This window comes from Saccopteryx leptura, chromosome 1, assembly GCF_036850995.1.
Source record: "Saccopteryx leptura isolate mSacLep1 chromosome 1, mSacLep1_pri_phased_curated, whole genome shotgun sequence".
Lineage (NCBI taxonomy): Eukaryota > Metazoa > Chordata > Mammalia > Chiroptera > Emballonuridae > Saccopteryx > Saccopteryx leptura.
The window spans coordinates 122,603,891-122,625,218 of record NC_089503.1 but is presented as its reverse complement, the minus strand read 5'-3'; the positions used below and the strand labels follow the sequence as shown (position 1 = coordinate 122,625,218).

General features: G+C 37.6%; 1 protein-coding gene across 3 annotated transcripts in view; it reads right to left on the bottom strand.

Moving 5' to 3' along the window:
* The window catches only part of DNAH5 (dynein axonemal heavy chain 5), a 316,293-nt gene that overhangs the window by 211,354 nt on the left and 83,611 nt on the right, over positions 1-21,328 (bottom strand). For all 3 annotated transcript variants that reach the window (XM_066374372.1, XM_066374367.1, XM_066374381.1), the window contains exons 9-14: positions 20,564-20,671; positions 14,706-14,828; positions 13,602-13,817; positions 10,581-10,688; positions 6,208-6,293; positions 4,844-5,165 (exon numbers count right to left, since the gene is read on the bottom strand). In XM_066374372.1, the coding sequence (XP_066230469.1) occupies positions 4,844-5,165; positions 6,208-6,293; positions 10,581-10,688; positions 13,602-13,817; positions 14,706-14,828; positions 20,564-20,671 (963 nt within the window). The remainder of the gene's footprint in view (positions 1-4,843; positions 5,166-6,207; positions 6,294-10,580; positions 10,689-13,601; positions 13,818-14,705; positions 14,829-20,563; positions 20,672-21,328) is intronic.

The following is a 21,328-nucleotide window of genomic DNA, read 5'->3' as shown; positions in this document are numbered from 1 at the left end:
TGCCTACAAGAAACACATCTAAGCAACAAGGATAAAAACAAATTCAAAGTGAAAGGCTGGAAAACAATACTCCAAGCAAACAACACCCAAAAAAAAGCAGGTGTAGCAATACTCATATCTGATAATGCTGACTACAAGACAGAAAAAGTACTCAGAGACAAAAATGGTCACTTCATAATGATTAAGGGGACACTGAATCAAGAAGACATAACAATCCTTAATATATATGCACCAAACCAAGGAGCACCAAAATATATAAGACAGCTACTTATTGACCTTAAAACAAAAACTGACAAAAATACAATCATACTTGGAGACCTCAATACTCCGCTGACGGCTCTAGATCGGTCATCCAAACAGAGAATCAATAAAGATATAGTGGCCTTAAACGAAATACTAGAACACCTGGATATGATAGACATCTACAGGACACTTCATCCCAAAGCGACAGAGTATACATTTTTCTCTAGTGTACATGGAACATTCTCAAGAATTGACCATATGTTGGGCCACAAAGACAATATCAGCAAATTTAGAAAAATTGAAATTGTACCAAGCATATTTTCTGATCATAAAGCCTTGAAACTAGAATTCAACTGCAAAAAAGAGGGGGAAAAACCCACAAAAATGTGGAAACTAAACAACATACTTCTAAAAAATGAATGGGTCAAAGAAGAAATAAGCACAGAGATCAAAAGATACATACAGACAAATGAAAATGAAAATACGACATATCAGAATCTCTGGGATGCAGCAAAAGCAGTAATAAGAGGAAAGTTCATATCACTTCAGGCCTATATGAACAAACAAGAGAGAGCCGAAGTAAACCACTTAACTTCACACCTTAAGGAACTAGAAAAAGAAGAACAAAGACAACCCAAAACCAGCCGAAGAAAGGAGATAATAAAAATCAGAGCAGAAATAAATGAAATAGAGAACAGAAAAACTATAGAAAAAATCAATAAAACAAGGAGCTGGTTCTTTGAAAAGATCAACAAAATTGACAAACCCTTGGCAAGACTCACCAAGGAAAAAAGGCACAGGACTCAAATAAATAAAATACAAAATGAAAGAGGAGAGATCACCACAGACATCATAGATATACAAAGAATTATTGTAGAATACTATGAAAAATTATATGCCACCAAATACAACAATCTAGAAGAAATGGATAAATTCCTAGAACAATACAACCTTCCTAGACTGAGTCATGAAGAAGCAGAAAGCCTAAACAGACCAATCAGCAGGGAGGAAATAGAAAAAACTATTAAAAACCTCCCCAAAAATAAAAGTCCAGGCCCAGACGGTTATACTAGTGAATTCTATCAAACATTCAAAGAAGACTTGGTTCCTATTCTACTCAAAGTCTTCCAAAAAATTGAAGAAGAAGCAATACTTCCAAACACATTTTATGAGGCCAACATAACCCTCATACCAAAACTTGGCAAGGATGGCACAAAGAAAGAAAACTACAGACCAATATCTCTAATGAATACAGATGCTAAAATTCTAAACAAAATACTGGCAAACCGAATACAACAACATATTAAAAAAATAATACATCATGATCAAGTGGGATTCATCCCAGAATCTCAAGGATGGTTCAACATACGCAAAATGGTTAACGTAATACACCATATCAACAAAACAAAGAACAAAAACCACATGATCTTATCAATAGATGCAGAAAAGGCTTTTGATAAAATACAACACAATTTTATGTTTAAGACTCTCAACAAAATGGGTATAGAAGGAAAATATCTCAACATGATAAAGGCCATATATGATAAACCATCAGCCAACATCATTTTAAATGGCATAAAACTGAGGACTTTCTACCTTAAATCAGGAACAAGACAGGGTTGTCCACTCTCTCCACTCTTATTTAATGTGGTGCTAGAAGTTCTGGCCAGAGCAATCAGACAAGACAAAGAAATAAAAGGCATCCATATCGGAAAAGAAGAAGTAAAGGTATCACTTTTTGCTGATGATATGATCCTATACATCAAAAACCCGAAGGACTCCACAAAAAGATTATTAGAAACAATAAACCAATACAGTAAGGTCGCAGGATACAAAATTAACATACAGAAGTCCATAGCCTTTCTCTATGCCAACAATGAAATATTAGAAAACGAACTCAAAAAAATAATCCCCTTCACGATTGCAACAAAAAAAATAAAATACCTAGGAATAAACATAACAAAGAATGTAAAGGACCTATATAATGAAAATTACAAAGCATTGTTAAGGGAAATCGAAAAAGATACAATGAGATGGAAAAATATTCCTTGTTCTTGGATAGGAAGAATAAATATAATCAAAATGGCCATATTACCCAAAGCAATATACAAATTTAATGCAATTCCCATCAAAATCCCTATGAGATTTTTTAAAGAAATGGAACAAAAAATCATCAGATTTATATGGAACTATAAAAAACCCCGAATAGCCAAAACAATCCTAAGGAAAAAGAATGAAGCTGGGGGCATTACAATACCTGACTTTAAACTATATTATAGGGCCACGATAATCAAAACAGCATGGTATTGGCAGAAAAATAGACACTCAGACCAATGGAACAGAATAGAAAGCCCAGAAATAAAACCACATATATATGGTCAAATAATCTTTGATAAAGGGGCCAACAACACACAATGGAGAAAAGAAAGCCTCTTCAACAAATGGTGTTGGGAAAACTGGAAAGCCACATGCAAAAGAATGAAACTCGACTACAGCCTGTCCCCGTGTACTAAAATTAATTCAAAATGGATCAAAGACCTAAATATAAGACCTGAAACAATAAAGTACATAGAAGAAGACATAGGTACTAAACTCATGGACCTGGGTTTTAAAGAACATTTTATGAACTTGACTCCAATGGCAAGAGAAGTGAAGGCAAAGATAAATGAATGGGACTATATCAGAATAAAAAGTTTTTGCTCAGCAAGAGAAACTGATATAAAAATAAACAGACAGCCAACTAAATGGGAAATGATATTTTCAAACAACAGCTCAGATAAGGGCCTAATTTCCAAAATTTACAAAGAACTCATAAAACTCAACAACAAACAAACAAACAATCCAATAAAAAAATGGGAAGAAGACATGAATAGACACTTCTCCCAGGAAGAGATACAAATGGCCAACAGATATATGAAAAGATGCTCAGCTTCATTAGTTATTAGGGAAATGCAAATCAAAACTACAATGAGATACCACCTCACCCCTGTTAGATTAGCTATTATCAACAAGACGGGTAATAGCAAATGTTGGAGAGGCTGTGGAGAAAAAGGAACCCTCATTCACTGTTGGTGGGACTGTAAAGTAGTACAACCATTATGGAGGAAAGTATGGTGGTTCCTCAAAAAACTGCAAATAGAACTACCTTATGACCCAGCAATCCCTCTACTGGGTATATACCCCAAAACCTCAGAAACATTGATACGTGAAGACACATGTAGCCCCATGTTCATTGCAGCACTGTTCACAGTGGCCAAGACATGGAAACAACCAAAAAGCCCTTCAATAGAAGACTGGATAAAGAAGATGTGGCACATATACACTATGGAATACTACTCAGCCATAAGAAATGATGACATCAGATCATTTACAGCAAAATGGTGGGATCTTGATAACATTATAAGGAGTGAAATAAGTAAATCAGAAAAAAACAAGAACTACATGATTCCATACATTGGTGGAACATAAAAATGAGACTAAGAGACATGGACAAGTGTGTGGTGGTTACCAGGGGTGGGGGGAGGGAGGACAGGGGGAGAGTTAGGGGGAGGGGGAGGGGCACAGAGAATTAGATAGAGGGTGGCGAAGGACAATCTGACTTTGGGCGAGGGGTATGCAACATAATTTAATGACAAGGTAACCTAGACATGTTTTCTTTGAATATATGTACCCTGATTTATTAATGTCATCCCATTACCATTAATAAAAATTTATTTAAAAAAAAAAAAGTGAATGGGGCAGAAAAAGAAAGAAAGAAAGAAAGAAAGAGAGAAAGAAAGAAAGAAAGAAAGAAAGAAAGAAAGAAAGAAAGAGAAAGAAAGGGAGAAAGGGAGAGAGAGAGAGAGAGAGAGAGAGAGAGAGAAAGAAAGAAAGAAAGAAAGAAAGAAAGAAAGAAAGAAAGAAAGAAAGAAAGAAAGAAAGAAAGAAAGAAAGAGAAAGAAAGATAGATAGATAGATAGATCATAGCCTGACCAGGCGGTGGCGCAGTGGACAGAGCATCAGACTGGGATGCAGAGGATCCAGGTTAGAGACTCTCAGGTCGCCAGCTTGAGCGTGGGCTCATCTGGTTTGAGCAAGGCTCACCAGCTTGAGCCCAAGGTCGCTGGCTCGAGCAAGGAGTCACTTGGTCTGCTGTAGCCCCTCAGTCAAGGCACATATGAGAAAGCAATCCATGAACAACTAAGGAGCCGCAACAAAGAATTGATGTTTCTCATCTCTCTCCCTTCCTGTCTGTCTGTCCCTATCTGTCCCTCTCTCTGACTCTGTCTCTGCCAAAAGAAAAAAAGAAAGAAAGAAAGAAATCCTAATCAACCAGGTAAAAAGAACCAATAAACAGGGACTTCTCCCATTAGAGTTTCTAAATTAAATAAAAATGAGTTTGTTACCTGGCTATGATTTCTTTTCAAAATAAATCATTATTTTTCTTCACGGACATATTATATACTCTTTAATTGATTGCCTACCTACATTCATCCAAACCTGTCATAAAATACTAGCAAACTCAACTTTCTACAAAAATAAAACTGTTCGGTGCTAGCAGACGGTTTCCCATTGATTGACAATGGAGGTGTCTTTGAAGAACATAATTGCACAGACTTACTTGTTGAAGCCAGGCCCTGTGGTAGAGAACCTCAAACTCCAAGAGGACCCTGGCCACCCTGTTGTAACTGCGGATCACAGGCTTGGCTTCCGCCGTCCACAGCACGGTTGGGTGCTGCTGGAAGAGCTGCATGGGCTGCTGAATCCTGTGGAAGAGCTGACGGGCCCACAGAATCTTCCCAGCAATGGGAGGCTGGTCTCGGGCCAACGGAGGATTGCATTTCTGCTTTGTGTACAGCTTTGCGATCATGTCGATGTCAGCCTCATAGTTTCCAAGGAGACACCGGTATTTGTCGTCAATAGCAAGATTGGGTATATTCAATCTAATTTATTTTAAAAAGTGAAAGGCTTGGATTAATGGGACAATATCTAGCAATCTCCTTTATTAAGACATTTTAAAACATATGCTAATGGAAGAAAATAAGATACTTGGATGATTTTAAAAATCAAAATATTGTCAATCCATCATATCTCAATAAAGTGGTTTTTAAAATATAGTTTCGATTCTTAAAATTTAGGTAAAACTAGGAATTTTTTTCAAATTACTTGAACATTAATATAATGCTAAGCAGTCACAACATACTTCAAAGCTAAGAAGAAATAAACTATTAATCCTCTGAAATAAACGGTGACAGGTGTTTTGACTATGGTGATGGGCACACAATGCAATGAATAGCTCATATGCTATGGAGATGTATACCTGAAACCTATGTGTTCTTATGGACCAATAAAAAATTTTAATTTAAAAAAAAACAAAAACCTTTACCTTGTTATCCAGATTGTCAAGAGAAAATTTTCTTTCCATTACAACATCAATTTTCAACCAGTGTGCCACAAGAATTTTTAAAACATGCCATACCTGACTATTTAGTCAGAGGCACTGACCTCTTTTCCCTTAGATTGTCAAATTTAAAAAATAACAGCCAACACAACAGTAACCACCAGATATGAATGAACCATAAGTATATAGGTTATATAATACAGTTGCATCATATTGGTCACATTGCATAAAAAGTTTACATTTGATCTGTTAACTCTTGGTACCAGGAATCTTTACATACAAATATAGACATCTACTTTTTAAAAGTCAATTGGGAGCAAAAAGCATAGGTAATTACTCTTATTTTTTTGTAAATCAATCAAAATTATTTTTCATCAGATCAGCACAAAACATTTTTTGGTGTACTGCAGAATTTTAGTGATTAGTTTATGTGTGCCATGAGATGGAAAAGGTCGGAATTAGAAAACCACTACATTAGAATATGAAATAATAATAGTAATAATATGTAATAATGTAAGCTAAACTATGTTCATATTACCCCAATTTCAGAAAATAGAACTGAGAAAATTGTTCTCAATTTTTACCTTTCAAATTTCTTTAACATACTTAGAGCTTGGTTGGTGTTTTGAATCTTTTCAAATGTAGCATCCATGAACTTCTGCAACTCATTCTAAAACAGAATAAGGTCTGAATATGAACAGTGGATTAGCACTGGGCAAAGTCCTATTTAGCATCAGGATAAAAGAGCTTCCCGTTCTCTACAAACACATATAATAAAGGAAAATATGTAAGAGAACACTTAATACTCACCTGAGCTTGAAAGAAAGATAAATAAATACCCAGAAGCCAGAATAAAGAGGGCCATGCAAGCCACAGCAGTCGCAGGAGTCATGGGGCAGGCTCCAGAGGTAATGGGCCAGAGACAGGCCTGGGGGCAGGCACTGTGGCTTTCTCACAATGTAGGCAGAGAAGCAGTGGGGTCCTGACACTCTCAGCAGATCCCCAAAGAAAGCCAGGGCCCTTGAAATGCTACCCAGCCCATGCAAGCGGGGTTAGGTGACTGTCTACAAGTGGGAGAAAGCAGCAGGTGGGCTTGCCACCTGGTCAGAGCTGGGAATGGATAAAACAAGCCCTTTACGTCCTCTAGAAAGAGCCAGATGAGAAGTATTTTCCACTTAGCAGGACATAGGCCTCTTCCACAACTACTCACCTACCCCTCTAGTGCGAAGGCAGCCACAGAGGACCGGTAAGCTACTAGGCAGGGCACATTCGGCCTGGGGGCATAGTTTACTGCACCCTGTCCTAGAGCAATTGAAATTGCATGCCTGTGCCACACCTAGATGAGGGGTCAGTGTTTAAGTACTCATGAGATGAGAGAGCTCTAACCCAAGAAATTAATATAACGGCTAGTCTGAGATGGCAAGACCACTGGGGCCCCAACAGAAGGAACTCAAAGACAGCTACAGAAACATCTGCATAGCCCAGGGCCACAAGAGCCCCACAGGAAATAAATAAATATCTCCTAAGAAGAGAAGTTCAAAAAGAATGACCTCATATCTATTTCTTAAGCCCTCAAATCTATTTTCTAAAATGATCTGCATTATTGGTTGTACTGAGGACCTCACACATACCATTGTACAATTTTGTCCAAAAATAAAAAATAAAAACAGCTGCACCAGAAAACAAAGCACATATTTTATTCTTTGTTCATTCTAAGATTTAGAATACAGTTGTCATTAAAATTTCAATAGTTAAATAAAAAACAAAATGATTTCGTTATTTTCCATTTCATGTTACAAGGGAAAGTTCTGATCAATTCTTTTGTCTTAACTTACCAGACAGAAGTTTTGAGCCTCTACATTCTATAAGAGACCATTAATTTACGTAGTGATCAAACTGGGAAACCAGTGGCATGTACAGTGAGAATCAGTACTGAGATAAGCTTGATTTTACGTAAGTAATTTGGCAAGACAAGCAGTCAGTATGCAGGACACCAGCGGAAACACTTGGACCTTGAAGGGATGTTGCTATCTGGGCAAGCCACAGTGCTCCCTGCCCCAGTCAGCAAAACCTCAAAGCTGGAGAACGGCTAAACCCATTACTATGTGCACTTGCCTCCAATATTGCTCACCGCTTCTACCAAAATTATGAACAGCAGCACAGTTAGCCTACATAAGTAAATACTCAGATTTTTTCATGACATAAAAATCTCCGAGTACAAACTGCAGAACTGAAACATTTGCAATGCTTCCACTAACTTCAGACACCAGCAAGTCTTCAATGAGCCCTAACCCTGGTACCTGATTCTCATTGCTTTTCTAGCCTATAACTTCACTGCACCAAGCTCTTTTATGAACATCCAAGACCTTGCATTAGTCCGCTTCTCTGTCTGAGCATTAGGTCCATCCTTACAGTCTTTTTCAGTCCAGCCATGGAATCCTCACACTTGTCCTCTTACTAGTATGGGCTCCCAGCTCCTATTCAATTTCTGTTTGATCTTTTAGTACCAGCATAAACTCTAAATCTGGACAGGACTCCGGGCTCTGGTCACCATTGACAGTGGTGTCCTGGACACAACCCTGATCCAAATCACTCATGTACCCCACCCCACCCTCCAGTGCCTCATCCTGGGGACACCACAGTTACTGAGCCTCTCCAAGACTCGTCCCTCCACTCACTCCATCCACCAACATTGGAAGGTCAGCATTTCTACCCTGATTTTATAGGGACAAGGGCTGAATTCATAAGTCATTTAAAGGAGATAGTGTGTAGAGAATTTATGTAGTTAAGAGGATGGAGAAAAGGACAAAGAAGTCAAAAGAAAAGTACTCAACCAACCAAAGGGAGAAGTGGACCATTATTGAAAAGGAAGACAATAATAGTGCTGAATTTCAAAAAAGAAAGATTAGCCCTGGCCAGTTGGCTCAGAAGTAGAGCATCAGCCTGGCATGTGGAAGTCCCAGGTTTGATTCCCGGTCAGGGCACACAGAAGTGCCTATCTGCTTCTCCACCATTCCCCCTCTCCTTCCTCTCTATCTCTCTCTTCCCCTCCGGCAGCCAAGTCTTAATGGGAGCAAAGTTGGCCTGGGCACTGAGGATGGCTCCACGGCCTTCACCTCAGGCACTAGAATGGCTCTGGTTGCAGTGGAGCAATGACCCAGATGGGCAGAGCATCGCCCCCTAGTGGGCATGCTGGGTGGATTCCAGTTGGGAGCATGCGGGAGTCTGTCTCTCTGTCTCCCCGCTTCTCACTTCAGAAAAAATACAAAAAAATAAAAATAAAAAAAGAAAGATGAAAGGAAATAAAAATTAATGTCTATAACTAATGCTGAAAAACCAGGCTGCAGAACAATTAAAAATTGGAAATAATCACCACTGTCCTGGAATCAAGTGTCACCTCTTCTCTGAGGCTTTCCTGAGCCAGGCAAGCAGAAGTATGGGACAGTTTTCCTTTTAGGCTCACATCCTGTCTTATGTTTTGTAGCAATTGTCAGATTCTGCAGCATGTTTTGTAGGTCTGTCTTACCTCCAAGTTCCTTTAGGACTTCTTTGGACTATGAAATTTTATCTTTGTATCCTCAATGCCTGGGACAATATCAGAATATTATACTTCTAACATACACATACTTGTATTTCTATCATAGTACATATCTTGAAGGTAAATCTACTTGATTTATTTCTGCATTCATAACCCACAGCATAAAAGCCTAATATAATATTATAGGCATTATATCTTCCCATCAACTGAAATATGTCTTATGGCATAAGGGTTAAAAATTTGGATCCTGGAGCTAGACTGCCTGGTCTTAATCCTCACACTACCACTTGTCATCCCTGTGACTTTGGGCAAGTCACCTAACCTCACAATGCCTCAGTTTACTCCTCTGCAAAATTAGGGCACTAAGAGCACCTACTTAGGATTACTGTGATCATTAAATGAATTAACACCTATAAAGTACTTAAAACAGTACCTAACATACAGAATTAGCTAGTTTTATTATGAGTCCTTCTACCACTGAACCCACCCCTCCAAAAATGACTCAGAGTTCTTTTCCCCTTAAAGTGTACCAACTTATTTCAAGCCAGAAATTCTGGAAAAGAAGTAGCAGATGGCCATTTTCCTTTCATAATCAGAACAGTGCAAATTATTGCCTCACTGGGAAGAAGAAATGTCTGCATATTAATTATGCTAGACACCTATTGGGTCATCTCCCTACCTTATTCTCCTTGATTCTCTTCCTCTGACAGCAAATATTCCCCACTACTGTAGGGGGTGCCATCTCACCTGCTTTAACCCCAGGAACCAGGGCTAAGTACTCCACTAGAACTGGCCAACCCAACATTTTCCTTCGGAATTTAGAGCTGGGGCTGGACCTGTGAGATGTTCCCAGAAGCTGATAGCAGCCGTACACTGCTCATGTGGACTGAAAGTCAAGATGGTTCTGAAGTGAGTGGGTGTGGCAGGGGGGTGGCAGGGGAGGGTAAAGGAAAGAGAAAGGGGTCCAGATGAGAGTCAGTGCTGGTACCACTGTCTCGAAGGCCAGCTGTTGTACTGACTTTGAGATCTGTCAAACATCGCTGACCATTTGCTTAAATGACCTCTGGCCATAATCATTGCTATAAAGTAACAAACAAATGGAAACATATTTCTATATTCTAATAACCCTACCTTTCAACAGAAGATGAAAGTTAATTATCTAAGAACTAAGATGGAAGACATGCAGACATCAGTGATTGCAGATCATTATACAAAGTTATATTTATGACCTTTTAATCTATGAAAAAGAGCCTTCAATTATTAATCTGAAATCACAAAACACAAGCCAAGGTTGCTATTGGTCACCTCCATGATGAGGACGCCTCTCCCTTCTGATGGGTAATGATTATTTAGCAACATTATACAGAACAGAAAAAATAAACACATGAACATCAACAGGAATTTTATTATACAACCTACATGAAGGTCATTAGTCTGCTTGCAAAACTCTTCATAATCCTGGTCAAAATCCATTTTCCGCTGATCTAAGAAATTGTATTCCTTTTCCTTTATGGTGGCAACAATTCCCTGAAATGTTATGAAAGTAATAAGACAATATTTCAGTATTCAAGCATTACTTAATGAAGTATAACCTTTAAATGTAGAACCTGAAAAATCATTACAAAAAAAAAAACAAACAGCCTGACCAGGCGGTGGCGCAGTGGATAAAGCATTGGACTGGGATGCAGAAGACCCAGGTTCGAGACCCCGAGGTCTCCAACTTGAGCACAGGCTCATCTGGTTGGAGCAAAAGCTCACTGGCTTGAGCCCAAGGTCGCTGGCTCGAGCAAGGGGTTACTCAGTCTGCTAAAGGCCCGCGGTCAAGGCATATATGAGAAAGCAATCAATGAACAGCTAAGGTGTTGAAACACACAACGAAAAACTAATGATTGATGCTTCTCATCTCTCCGTTTCTGTCTGTCTGTCTGTCCCTGTCTATCCCTCTCTCTGACTCTCTGTCTCTGTAAAAAAAAAAAAAAAATTTAAAAAAAAAAAACAACTTAAAAGTAGCCTATTTCTTTAGTTACATTATTTAACACTTATTACAGCAGAATAATGTTGCCTACTGCAGTCAAAGAAATCATTTGGAAAGCATTTTCATGAGACTGTACATATTTCTGAAGAGAAATATAAAATAAAGACCACATCTGAAAATTGTTTTCTCTAAAAATTCCTTATTAATCACATATGAAACAATAAAAAAGTCCAGAGTAGAAGACACTAAAATATTTCTCATTGAAGTCTGACTTCTCAGAAAATAAATAAGACTTTAAGAGACACAAACTTAGGAAGAAAATACTTATAAAATCTACGATGAAATACTATCTTTGAAGCTTCTAATGTCTTAAATAAAATGTCAAACCACAATCTACATTGAAAGACTCTCTAGAATTAATTGCTTCCTTCTGACCTGCAAAGCTGCAGTCTATGACTACAAGAGTACAAATTAGGCAATTCATCTCCTTGAAAACACTATTATCCAAAGTTTTGTTTGCTCTGAATAATGAGCTATAATGTTCTGTGATCATTCTTAACCAGGTACTAAGCCATCCTCAAACTCAGGAGCCCACACAGTTGACACAGGCATATAATTTTTATGAAGAATATCGGGCCTCCTTCTGCAATCTCCTCTTCAAAGTCATTTCTACTTATCTGATTCAAATACCTTAATAGACAAAAATGTAAAAACTGCATAACTCTGTGAATCAAGTTGACTAGTTAAAACAACCTACTCTTTCATACTATATAACTACAAAATCAGTTCTGTTTAGAAATTGTATTATGATGCTACCCATTGTGTTATATGAAGTATGTAAAAAAAATGTGGAAAAGCTACATCTCTCATTTTAACATGGTAATTAAAAAGATTTAGGACCCTTAGAAAATTCTTCTCTGTGATTGGATTTAATGTAAATTAAATTAATTTACTTAAGAGTACTAATTAAATAAATTAATTAATTGTGACCTTTAAACCAACTAATCAAACTCAATCTACTAAGTCATTTATTTGACGTTTTTTGGAAAGTAATATTTTTTTTTCTAAATTAAATTTATCAGGATGACATTGGTAAGATTATGTAGGTTTCAAGTATACATTTCTATAACACATCACCTGAAAATGCATTGTGTGCCCACCACCGAAGTCAAATTATCTTCCGTCACCATATATTTGGCCCCATTTACCCTTTACAAACCCCTCCCCTTCTCTCTGGTGACCACCATACTGTTTTTCTATGTCTATGGGTTTCAATTTTATATCCAACATATGAGTAAAATCAAGTATTTATTGCATACCTGCTATGTACCAGTTAACTCTGAAGACACAGAAATGAACAAGACAAACAAATGTCCCTGTTCTGGGGAAACTTACATCTATTGTGGGGGAGAGAGGGTCATGTCACAAATAAACACACAGGATACTTTTAGACAGTGATAAAACAAGTAATGTGACACAAAACTCACCCTACCCTTCCCTGCATCATGTACATTTTACCTCACAACCCTCTGGCTAGTTCATTTTAATTAGTATTTCACTTTAGATTTTCAAAGCAATTCTCTCCCCAGTATTTTTATCAGGTCAGTACCATCTTTAATTGCATTTAGATGCATTCAAAGATAAACTCTGAAATATATTCCAAAGTTGTTTTTTCATTAAGAATAGAAAATAGATTACAAATTGAGAAATAAATGAATATATTCCCATATATTCCCTCTGTGTCTTACAAAACTGCCACTTTCAAAATATAAGGAAAAACGACTCCTTATATTGGCCTAAATTGTTAGAGTACAAAAACTGGCAATAAATTAAATAATCCTTTTCCAATTCAAGTACAAAAATTTTAAGTTTCAATGTTGCTGTTCCCAACTCCCCGCCAAAAAATTTGACCACATCCACACTAAAAACTGAAAATATTAGATTACTGAACCCACTTTAAAAACTAAGACTAGTCATATATATATCCTTACAAGATAAAGCAGTTAAAAGTCAAAGGAATGGTAGAGTTAAAATAAAATTCAGTCCCTTTTATTTTTAACATGTGTCTAAATAAAAGGCTTTAATCCAGAGGTGATCACACAACACTCCAAACTCAGTGTCGAGTGCCTGACACGTAGTATTTGCTTCATTAAATATTTCTTGCATGAATATATGAAGTGATAAGTTATATTTAAACACTTTCTTGTGCCACTAATGAAAATGCTTTTACTAATGATGATTAATTTTAGACTATTGGGAAGTCATTATCATAACCACACACCTGAAAAGAACATATTAGCACCATTACACAATTGCCAAGTAAATTTAATTTCTTTATTGTTTAAGGGCTATGAGCTTATATTTCACATTATGAACCATTTGAATCATTCTAAACATAGTTATTTGCATGAAATATCAAAGTTCTAGTTATGATTAAAAGCAGCAAGTTTAGTTTTAAACAATACCTGGAATTTCGTGACCAAGTCTTCCAGCCCTTCAATTTTAGAATCTTGCAGGACTGAATACATTTTAAAGGTTGTAAAGATGTTTATTATCTTAGTAAGACGTCGGTGGAAAGTATCAAACTTCCCAAAAATATACATCTCGCTGAATTCAAATTGTTTTCCATTCGGATCTTGTTTAAGCTTTTGTTTTGTCTTGTGAAAGCAGTGCTGGTATTCCTTAAAATCAAAAACCAAAATATAAGAAAGGGAAAATAACAAAGATATCAACCTTATTCTCTTCAGCAAAGGTGATGGTAAAATTAGGGTAAAATCACAAGTCTTTTCATTTCATGCCTCTTTGTGTACTCATCCATCAGCCTGGAATTCATTTTTTCCCATCCCCCAATCTAGCAAATTCATAATTACTCATAATACAACTCAGAGATGCAGGCTTTCCACCTTGGCCCACCACGTCAGTAACAGCCTTTCTCTGTGTCTATCTCCCCATTCATCTATAAGAAATTTAAGAAAACTTTAGTCATTTTAGTCATCTCTGTATCTTCAGTACTTAATCTGCTTTTGGGACACAGTGGGCCCCAAAGAGGGTAGAATAAGTGCATAGATTTCCTGGAAAGATTTATTAACATCTACTTTTCTTAACAATAAAAAGTCACTGGCCTGACCAGGTGGTGGCACAGTGGATAGAGCATTGGAGTGGGATGCGGAGGACCCAGGTTTGAAACCTCAAGGTCACCAGCTTGAGCGCGGGCTCATCTGGTTTGAGCAAGGCTCACCAGCTTGAGCCCAAGGTCGCTGGCTTGAGCAAGGGGTCACTTGCTCTACTGTAGCCCCCAGTCAAGGCACATATGAGAAAGCAATCAATGAACAACTAAGGTGCTGCAACAAAGAATTGATGCTTCTCATCTTTCTCCCTGCCTGTCTGTCTGTCCCTATCTATCCCTCTCTCTGTCTCTCTCTGTCTCTGTCACAAAAAAAAGAATCACTATTCTTTTTAGCAATCAAGAATAAAATAATTGCTAAATAATTTAAGATGCATCACCAAAAACAACACACAATAATGAAACATTATTTATTGAATAAATGTATTATTAGGCTGGCCATTACCTGCTTAAGTTTAATTGCAGATAATATTTTTTCCACGACAACGTCCTGTGGCTGACTCCACAGGGAAGCGGTTCCGTTGTTGGTAATATAAGCTTTACATGCAGATATCATCTGATTGGTCACCTGGAGTTTTCCAACAGAATAATGTTATGCATATAAGATAGCCATGAGGGTCCTTAACTCTTCTGCCTCTCAGGGCGTACAATCTGTAAACTTGATGTTCAGATTTATTTCTTTCCATAGCAACTATGATCAAGCCCTAGCCCTTTTTATTCAGCTTTATTGAGGTATAATTAACAAATAAAAATTGTATATATTTAGGTTATACAATGTGATGATTTGATATACATAGTGAAAAGATGACCACAATCAAATTAACACATCCATTCCCTTACAGAGTTATCATTTTTTATGTATGTGATGAAAACACTTAAGATCTGCTCTCTTTAACAAAGGATGTGAAGGACCTATGCACTGAAAACTACAAGTCATTATTAAAAGAAATTAAAGAAGACACAAATAAATAAAAATATATTCCATGTTCATGGATTTGAAGAATCAACATAGTTAAAATGGCCATATTGGCCTGACCTGTGGTGGCGCAGTGGATAAAGCATCGACCTGGAAATGCTGAGGTCGCCGGTTCGAAACCCTGGGCTTGCCTGGTCAAGGCACATATGGGAGTTGATGCTTCCAGCTCCTCCCCCCTTCTCTCTCTGTCTCTCTCTCCCTCTCTGTCTTCCTCTCTCCCTCTCTCTCTCCTCTCTAAAAATGAATAAATAAAAAAATTTTTAAATAAATAAATAAAATGGCCATATTAACCAAAGCAATATACAGATTTAATGTAATCTCCATAAAAATCCTAACGGCATTTTTTAAAGAAATAAAACAAAGAAAAGAATCATCAGATTTGTGTGGAACCACAAAAGAACCTGAATAGCCAAAGAAATCCTGAGAAAAAAAAGAACAAAGCTAGAAGTATCACACTCCCTGACTTCAAATTATACTACAAAGTGACAATAATCAAAACATCTTGGTATTGGCAGAAAGAAAGACACACAGGCAGATGGAAAATAAAGAGCCCAGAAATAAACCCACACGTGTATGGGCAAATAATTTTTGACAAAGGAGCCAAAAACATGCAACAGAGAAAAGAAACTCTCTTCAACAAATGGTGCTGAGAAAACTGAAAGGTTACATGCAATAGAATGAGCCTAAACAGCTTGTTCTTTGTAATCATACATAAAAATTAACTCAAAAATAGATCAAATACCTAAATACAAGAATGGAACAATAAATTACATAGAAGAAAACATAGGTACAATGGACCTTGGTTAGAGAGGATTTTATGAATTTGACCTTAAAAGTAGGGGAGGTAAAAGCAAAAATAAATGAATGGAACTATATTAAACTAAAAAGCTTCTGCACAGCAAAAGAAAACCTCAACAAAACAAAAAGTTAATCAACTGAATGGAAGAAGGTATATGCAAACAACACCTCTGACAAGAGGTTAATGTCCAAATTATACAAAGAACTCATAAAACTCAACAAAAAAAGTGAAACAATCCAATTTAAAAATAGGCGGAGGATCTGAGTAGACCCTTCTCCCAAGACATACAAATAGCCAACAGATATATGAAAAGATGCTGAACTTTACCAGCTATTAGAAAAGTGCAAATCAAAATTACAATGAGATACTACCTCACACCTGTTAGAATGTCTACCATCAACAAGACAAGTAATAATAAATGTTGGAGAGGATATGGAAAAAAAGGAACCCTATATACTGCTGGTGGGAATGTAAACTGTCACAGCCACTATAGAAAACAGTATGGGCCCTGGCCGGTTGGCTCAGCGGTAGAGCGTCGGCCTGGCGTGCGGGGGACCCAGGTTCAATTCCCGGCCAGGGCACATAGGAGAAGCGCCCATTTGCTTCTCCACTCCCACCCCCTCCTTCCTCTCTGTCTCTCTCTTCCCCTCCCGCAGCCGAGGCTCCATTGGAGCAAAGATGGCCCCGGCGCTGGGGATGGCTCCTTGGCCTCTGCCCCAGGCGCTAGAGTGGCTCTGGTCGCGGCAGAGCATCGCCCCCTGGTGGGCAGAGCATCGCCCCTGGTGGGCGTACCGGGTGGATCCCGGTCGGGTGTATGCGGGAGTCTGTCTGACTGTCTCTCCCCATTTCCAGCTTCAGAAAAATAAAAAAATAATAAAAAAACAAACAAAAAAAGAAAACAGTATGCATTTCCTCAAAAAATTAGGAATAGAGTTATCATACAACCCAGCAGTCCCTCTTCTGCTTATCTACCTGAAAAATTCAAAAACATTTATTTACAGCCTAACCAGGCAGTGACGCAATGGATAGAGTGTTGGACTGGGATGCGGAGGACCCAGGTTTGAAACCCCAAGGTCGCCAGCTTGAGCAAGGGTTCATCTGGTTTGAGCAAGACTCACTAGCTTGAGCCCAAGGTTGCTGGCTTAAGCAAGGGCTCTCTCACTCTGCTGTAGCCCCCTAGTCAAGGCACATATGAGAAAGCAATCAATGAACAACCAAGGTGCCGCAACAAAGAGTTGATGCTTCTCATCTCTCTCCCTTCCTGTCTGTCCCTATCTGTCCCTCTCTCTCTCTCTCTCTCTCTCTCTCTCTCTCTCTCTCACACACACACACACACACACACACACATTTATTTACAAAGATATATATGCACCCCTAAGTCCATTGCAGCAGTATTCATAGTGGCCAAGACATGGAAACAACTTAAGTACCTACAATAGAGGATGGGATAAAAATGTGGCACATATATACTATGGAATACTACTCAGCCATAAGAAATGATGAAATACTACCATTTGCAACAACATGGATAGGCTTGAGAATATCGTGCTAAGTAAAATAAGTCAGATGGAGAAAGTTAAGAACCATATGATTTCACTCATATGTGGACTATAAAACTGAAAGCAACAAATAAACAAGACAAAAACTCAGAGACACAGACAACAGTATGGTGGTCATCAGAGGGAAAATAATGTAGGGAAGGACTTGGTAAGGGTAAAAGGGTCAAATATGTGGTAACAGAAAGAGATCTGACTTTGGGTGGTAAACACACAATGCAACATAGATGATTAAAGAATCATACACTTGAAACCTACATGATTTTATTAACCAGTTACCCCAATAAATTTATTTGAAAAAAAATTTTTTGTATTAATAAATTTTTTATTTGGTCCTCACTTCAGACTTGGGGATTATAAGATTTTAACAGGTCCCCTTGAATTTAATCTCTTTTCTTACCTCAGTCTAATCCACACACAGTTATCAAGACAATATTCATTGAGGCCTTTTAGCCCCCCAGCACAGGGCTGGTTGTACAACATAACAGAGAGTAAGTGGACAAGGGATCCCTGGCCCAGGACCCACAGCTGGTGGCCTCTTCTGTGGACTCAGTCATCTCCCTGTCTTCTAACCTCATCTTCTTTTGAGCTTCACCAACAGGCTTTGCCCCATTTTCCTGTCTTTCTCTTCTATTCTATCATTACTTACCTTGTTTTCAGAACTGGTTAACTCCACTATGTTTTAATCACTCATTTGCATGATGTCATATTGTTCTTGTTGACAATATGCCTTTGGGGCTGATCTCAATTAGTGTTCCGTGTAGGGTGTTTATCATTTGTCTCCAACTAGACTATACCTCATTTTACTTCTTAGAAATCCTTCCTCCTACTCTTTCCTCTGAATAGGACTCTTTTCTGCACCCAATTAAGCTTTTTAAAAAAAAAAATTTTTTAATAAAATAAAAACATCTGTTCTCTTAGCAAATATCAAGAATACAACACAGTACTATTAACTGTAGTCACCATGCTGTATATTAGATCCCCAGAACTTATTCATCTTATAATTAAAAGTTTATACATTTTAACCAACATCTCCCCATCCTACCCACTCCTGGCAACCACCACTTTCCTCTCTGCTTCTGTTTGTTCTACTTTTTTAGATTCTACACATATATTGTCAAAATCACTTGTGAAATCACAAAGTTGGAAGCACTATGGAAAAATAACAATTCAGGCCCCCTTGTTTCCACACGATGAATGTCTCAACCAACCTAGAAATCATCTACTTTCCAACCACAAAGCTGCTGAGCTCCTTAAGCAGGCTGCTCTAACATCTAACTCACAGTTCCTAAGTGCCCTGTGAAGGGCTGTCCACCCTGAGCATTCATGCCACCACCATATCCAGCAGAAATGTCAAAAGGGGAAGGCAACAGAGAAAAGAATAAAGCTAATGCAGGTCACCATTAACATTTTATTCATTCATCCGAACTTCAAAAAAAAAATTCAGAATTTTCTTGGTGATGTTTTTATAAATTAAAAGAAAAATTGAGCCTGACCAGGCGGGGGTGCAGTGGATAGAGCGTCGGACTGGGGTGTGGAAGACCTAGGTTCGAGACCCTGAGGTCGCCAGCTTGAGCGCAGGATCATCTGGTTTGAGCAAAAGCTCACCAGCTTGGACCCAAGGTTGCTGGCTCGAGCAAGGGGTTACTCAGTCTGCTGAAGGCCCGTGGTCAAGGCACATATGAGAAAGCAATCAATGAACAACCAAGGTGTCACAACGAAAAACCGATGATTGATGCTTCTCATCTCTCTCTCTTCCTGTCTGTCTGTCCCTATCTATCCCTCTCTCTGACTCTTTGTCTCTGTAAAAAAAAAAAAAAAAGAAAAATTGAGTGACTATTGTATGCATAGAATGATATGATGGCTAGGATTCACAATACAAAAATGGGGTTATAAACGAAACAAGGTTGGCCACTTGCTGACAGTCATTGAATCTGCTTAATATGTACATGTGGGTTCAGTATACAATTCTCTTTCCTTTTGTACTTGCTTCAAGTTTCCCATAATGAAAAGTTTTTGAAATTTAGATAAACAGTGGTTTTAAAATTTTGTCCAACAAGGCCTGCAAACAATATACATGAAACCTAAAGTAATAATACAAGTTGACTTTTGAGTCCTCTACCCTGGAAATATCCCCGAAGGCCCTAACACATAGTTTTAAAGTGTGAGGAAGTTAGAAAAGGATCTGGCCAAGTTCCTGACTGGCAACTTGAATATGAGAGGGGAAAGGCTCCCCACGAGCTCTCCAGGCTGGATGACCCTGTTCCCAGCAGGAATCAGGACCCCTGCTGCATTAGTAGTCACTGAGTCCTGAGGAGCTGAAAATTTCTTTATTGTAATACAACACTTAAAAGATTTGCCTTGGCAATGAAAAAGTCATTTATTTCTTAGAGGCCATTCATAAAGGGAAAAGCAACAGTGCTCACCATACACACTTAGGAGTTAGGACATAAGGTTTAAACATTGTTATGTTTTTTTGGCAGAATCATTATAATTGCTATATGGATTACTGGAACGTTGCAAGTGGCTTTTATTACCATGATTATTATCCTGAAAACACCAAGTAAACAACTGTGGCATCAAATAAATTTGGCACAGTAGCATACAAAATATGAAACGGGAGAGAGTCAGTTTTTCTTAATTATAATTTACCCATGGGAATAAATAATGTGCTACATAACATAGGTAAGAAATTCCAAAAAGAAAGAACCTTTTTTCATTTTTTATCATGTAAATAACACAATATTTATTATAATAATTAACTTTGAGAAATAATCCTTCATGATTTGCCAGAATTAGCCTCTTACATAAACTTAATTCTCTCTCTATTAACAAGTTAAGCTTTTTTATTATTATTGTAAGATACATAGACATTGGACTGTGCTAATATGGTAATTTTTAATTACCAAAACTTGACCACTGGCAAAAAAATATTGATATAAGTGACCGTGGACTTTATGCTATGCACGTACCTTTACAAACAGAGATGTAATCTTCTCGGAGGTGTTATAATAATGAGAGATACTATAGATCATTTTAATTGCATTTATAAGTGTGGGAATAGCATCGATCATGGATATCTGGAAGACACACAGAAGTTTTCCAGGAAACAAATATCAAATTCAGCAAAATTATAATAGTCTAATCATGATCTCTTCATTAGAATAAAGTTTAGCTAAGTGATTTTTACTTAATATTTAAAAATATTATCTAACATTTCACATAAATATATTTAAGGATCATTTTATTATTTAGTCATATGCACTTAATCAAATTTTGTTTCAATGCAAGAAATGTTAGCTTTCTTTTAATGACAAGGAGGGCATGCTAACAGTTGATTTTTTAATCAATAAAAGGAGGCACTTCCTAAAGTTAAAATATAAAAAAATCATCTGCTTGATGACTTCCTACAGTAGTGTACCCCACAATGTCAGCTGCAATACATAATGGAAAATGGAATATGCAACAAATGTTTTTTAAATATCACATATACATCTTTAATAGATGGATGGATGGGTGAATAGATAGGCAGACAGAATGATATAGATATAGATATATAAATGTATGTGTATATACATTTCATTTTCTTAAGAATATAATGAGATTTCACCTGACATGTGGTGGCACAGTGTATAGTGTGTTGACCTGGGACACAGAGGTCCCAGGTTCAAAACCCCGAGGTCACCGGCTTGAGCATGGGCTCATCTGGTTTGAGCACAGGCTTGCCAGCCTGAGCA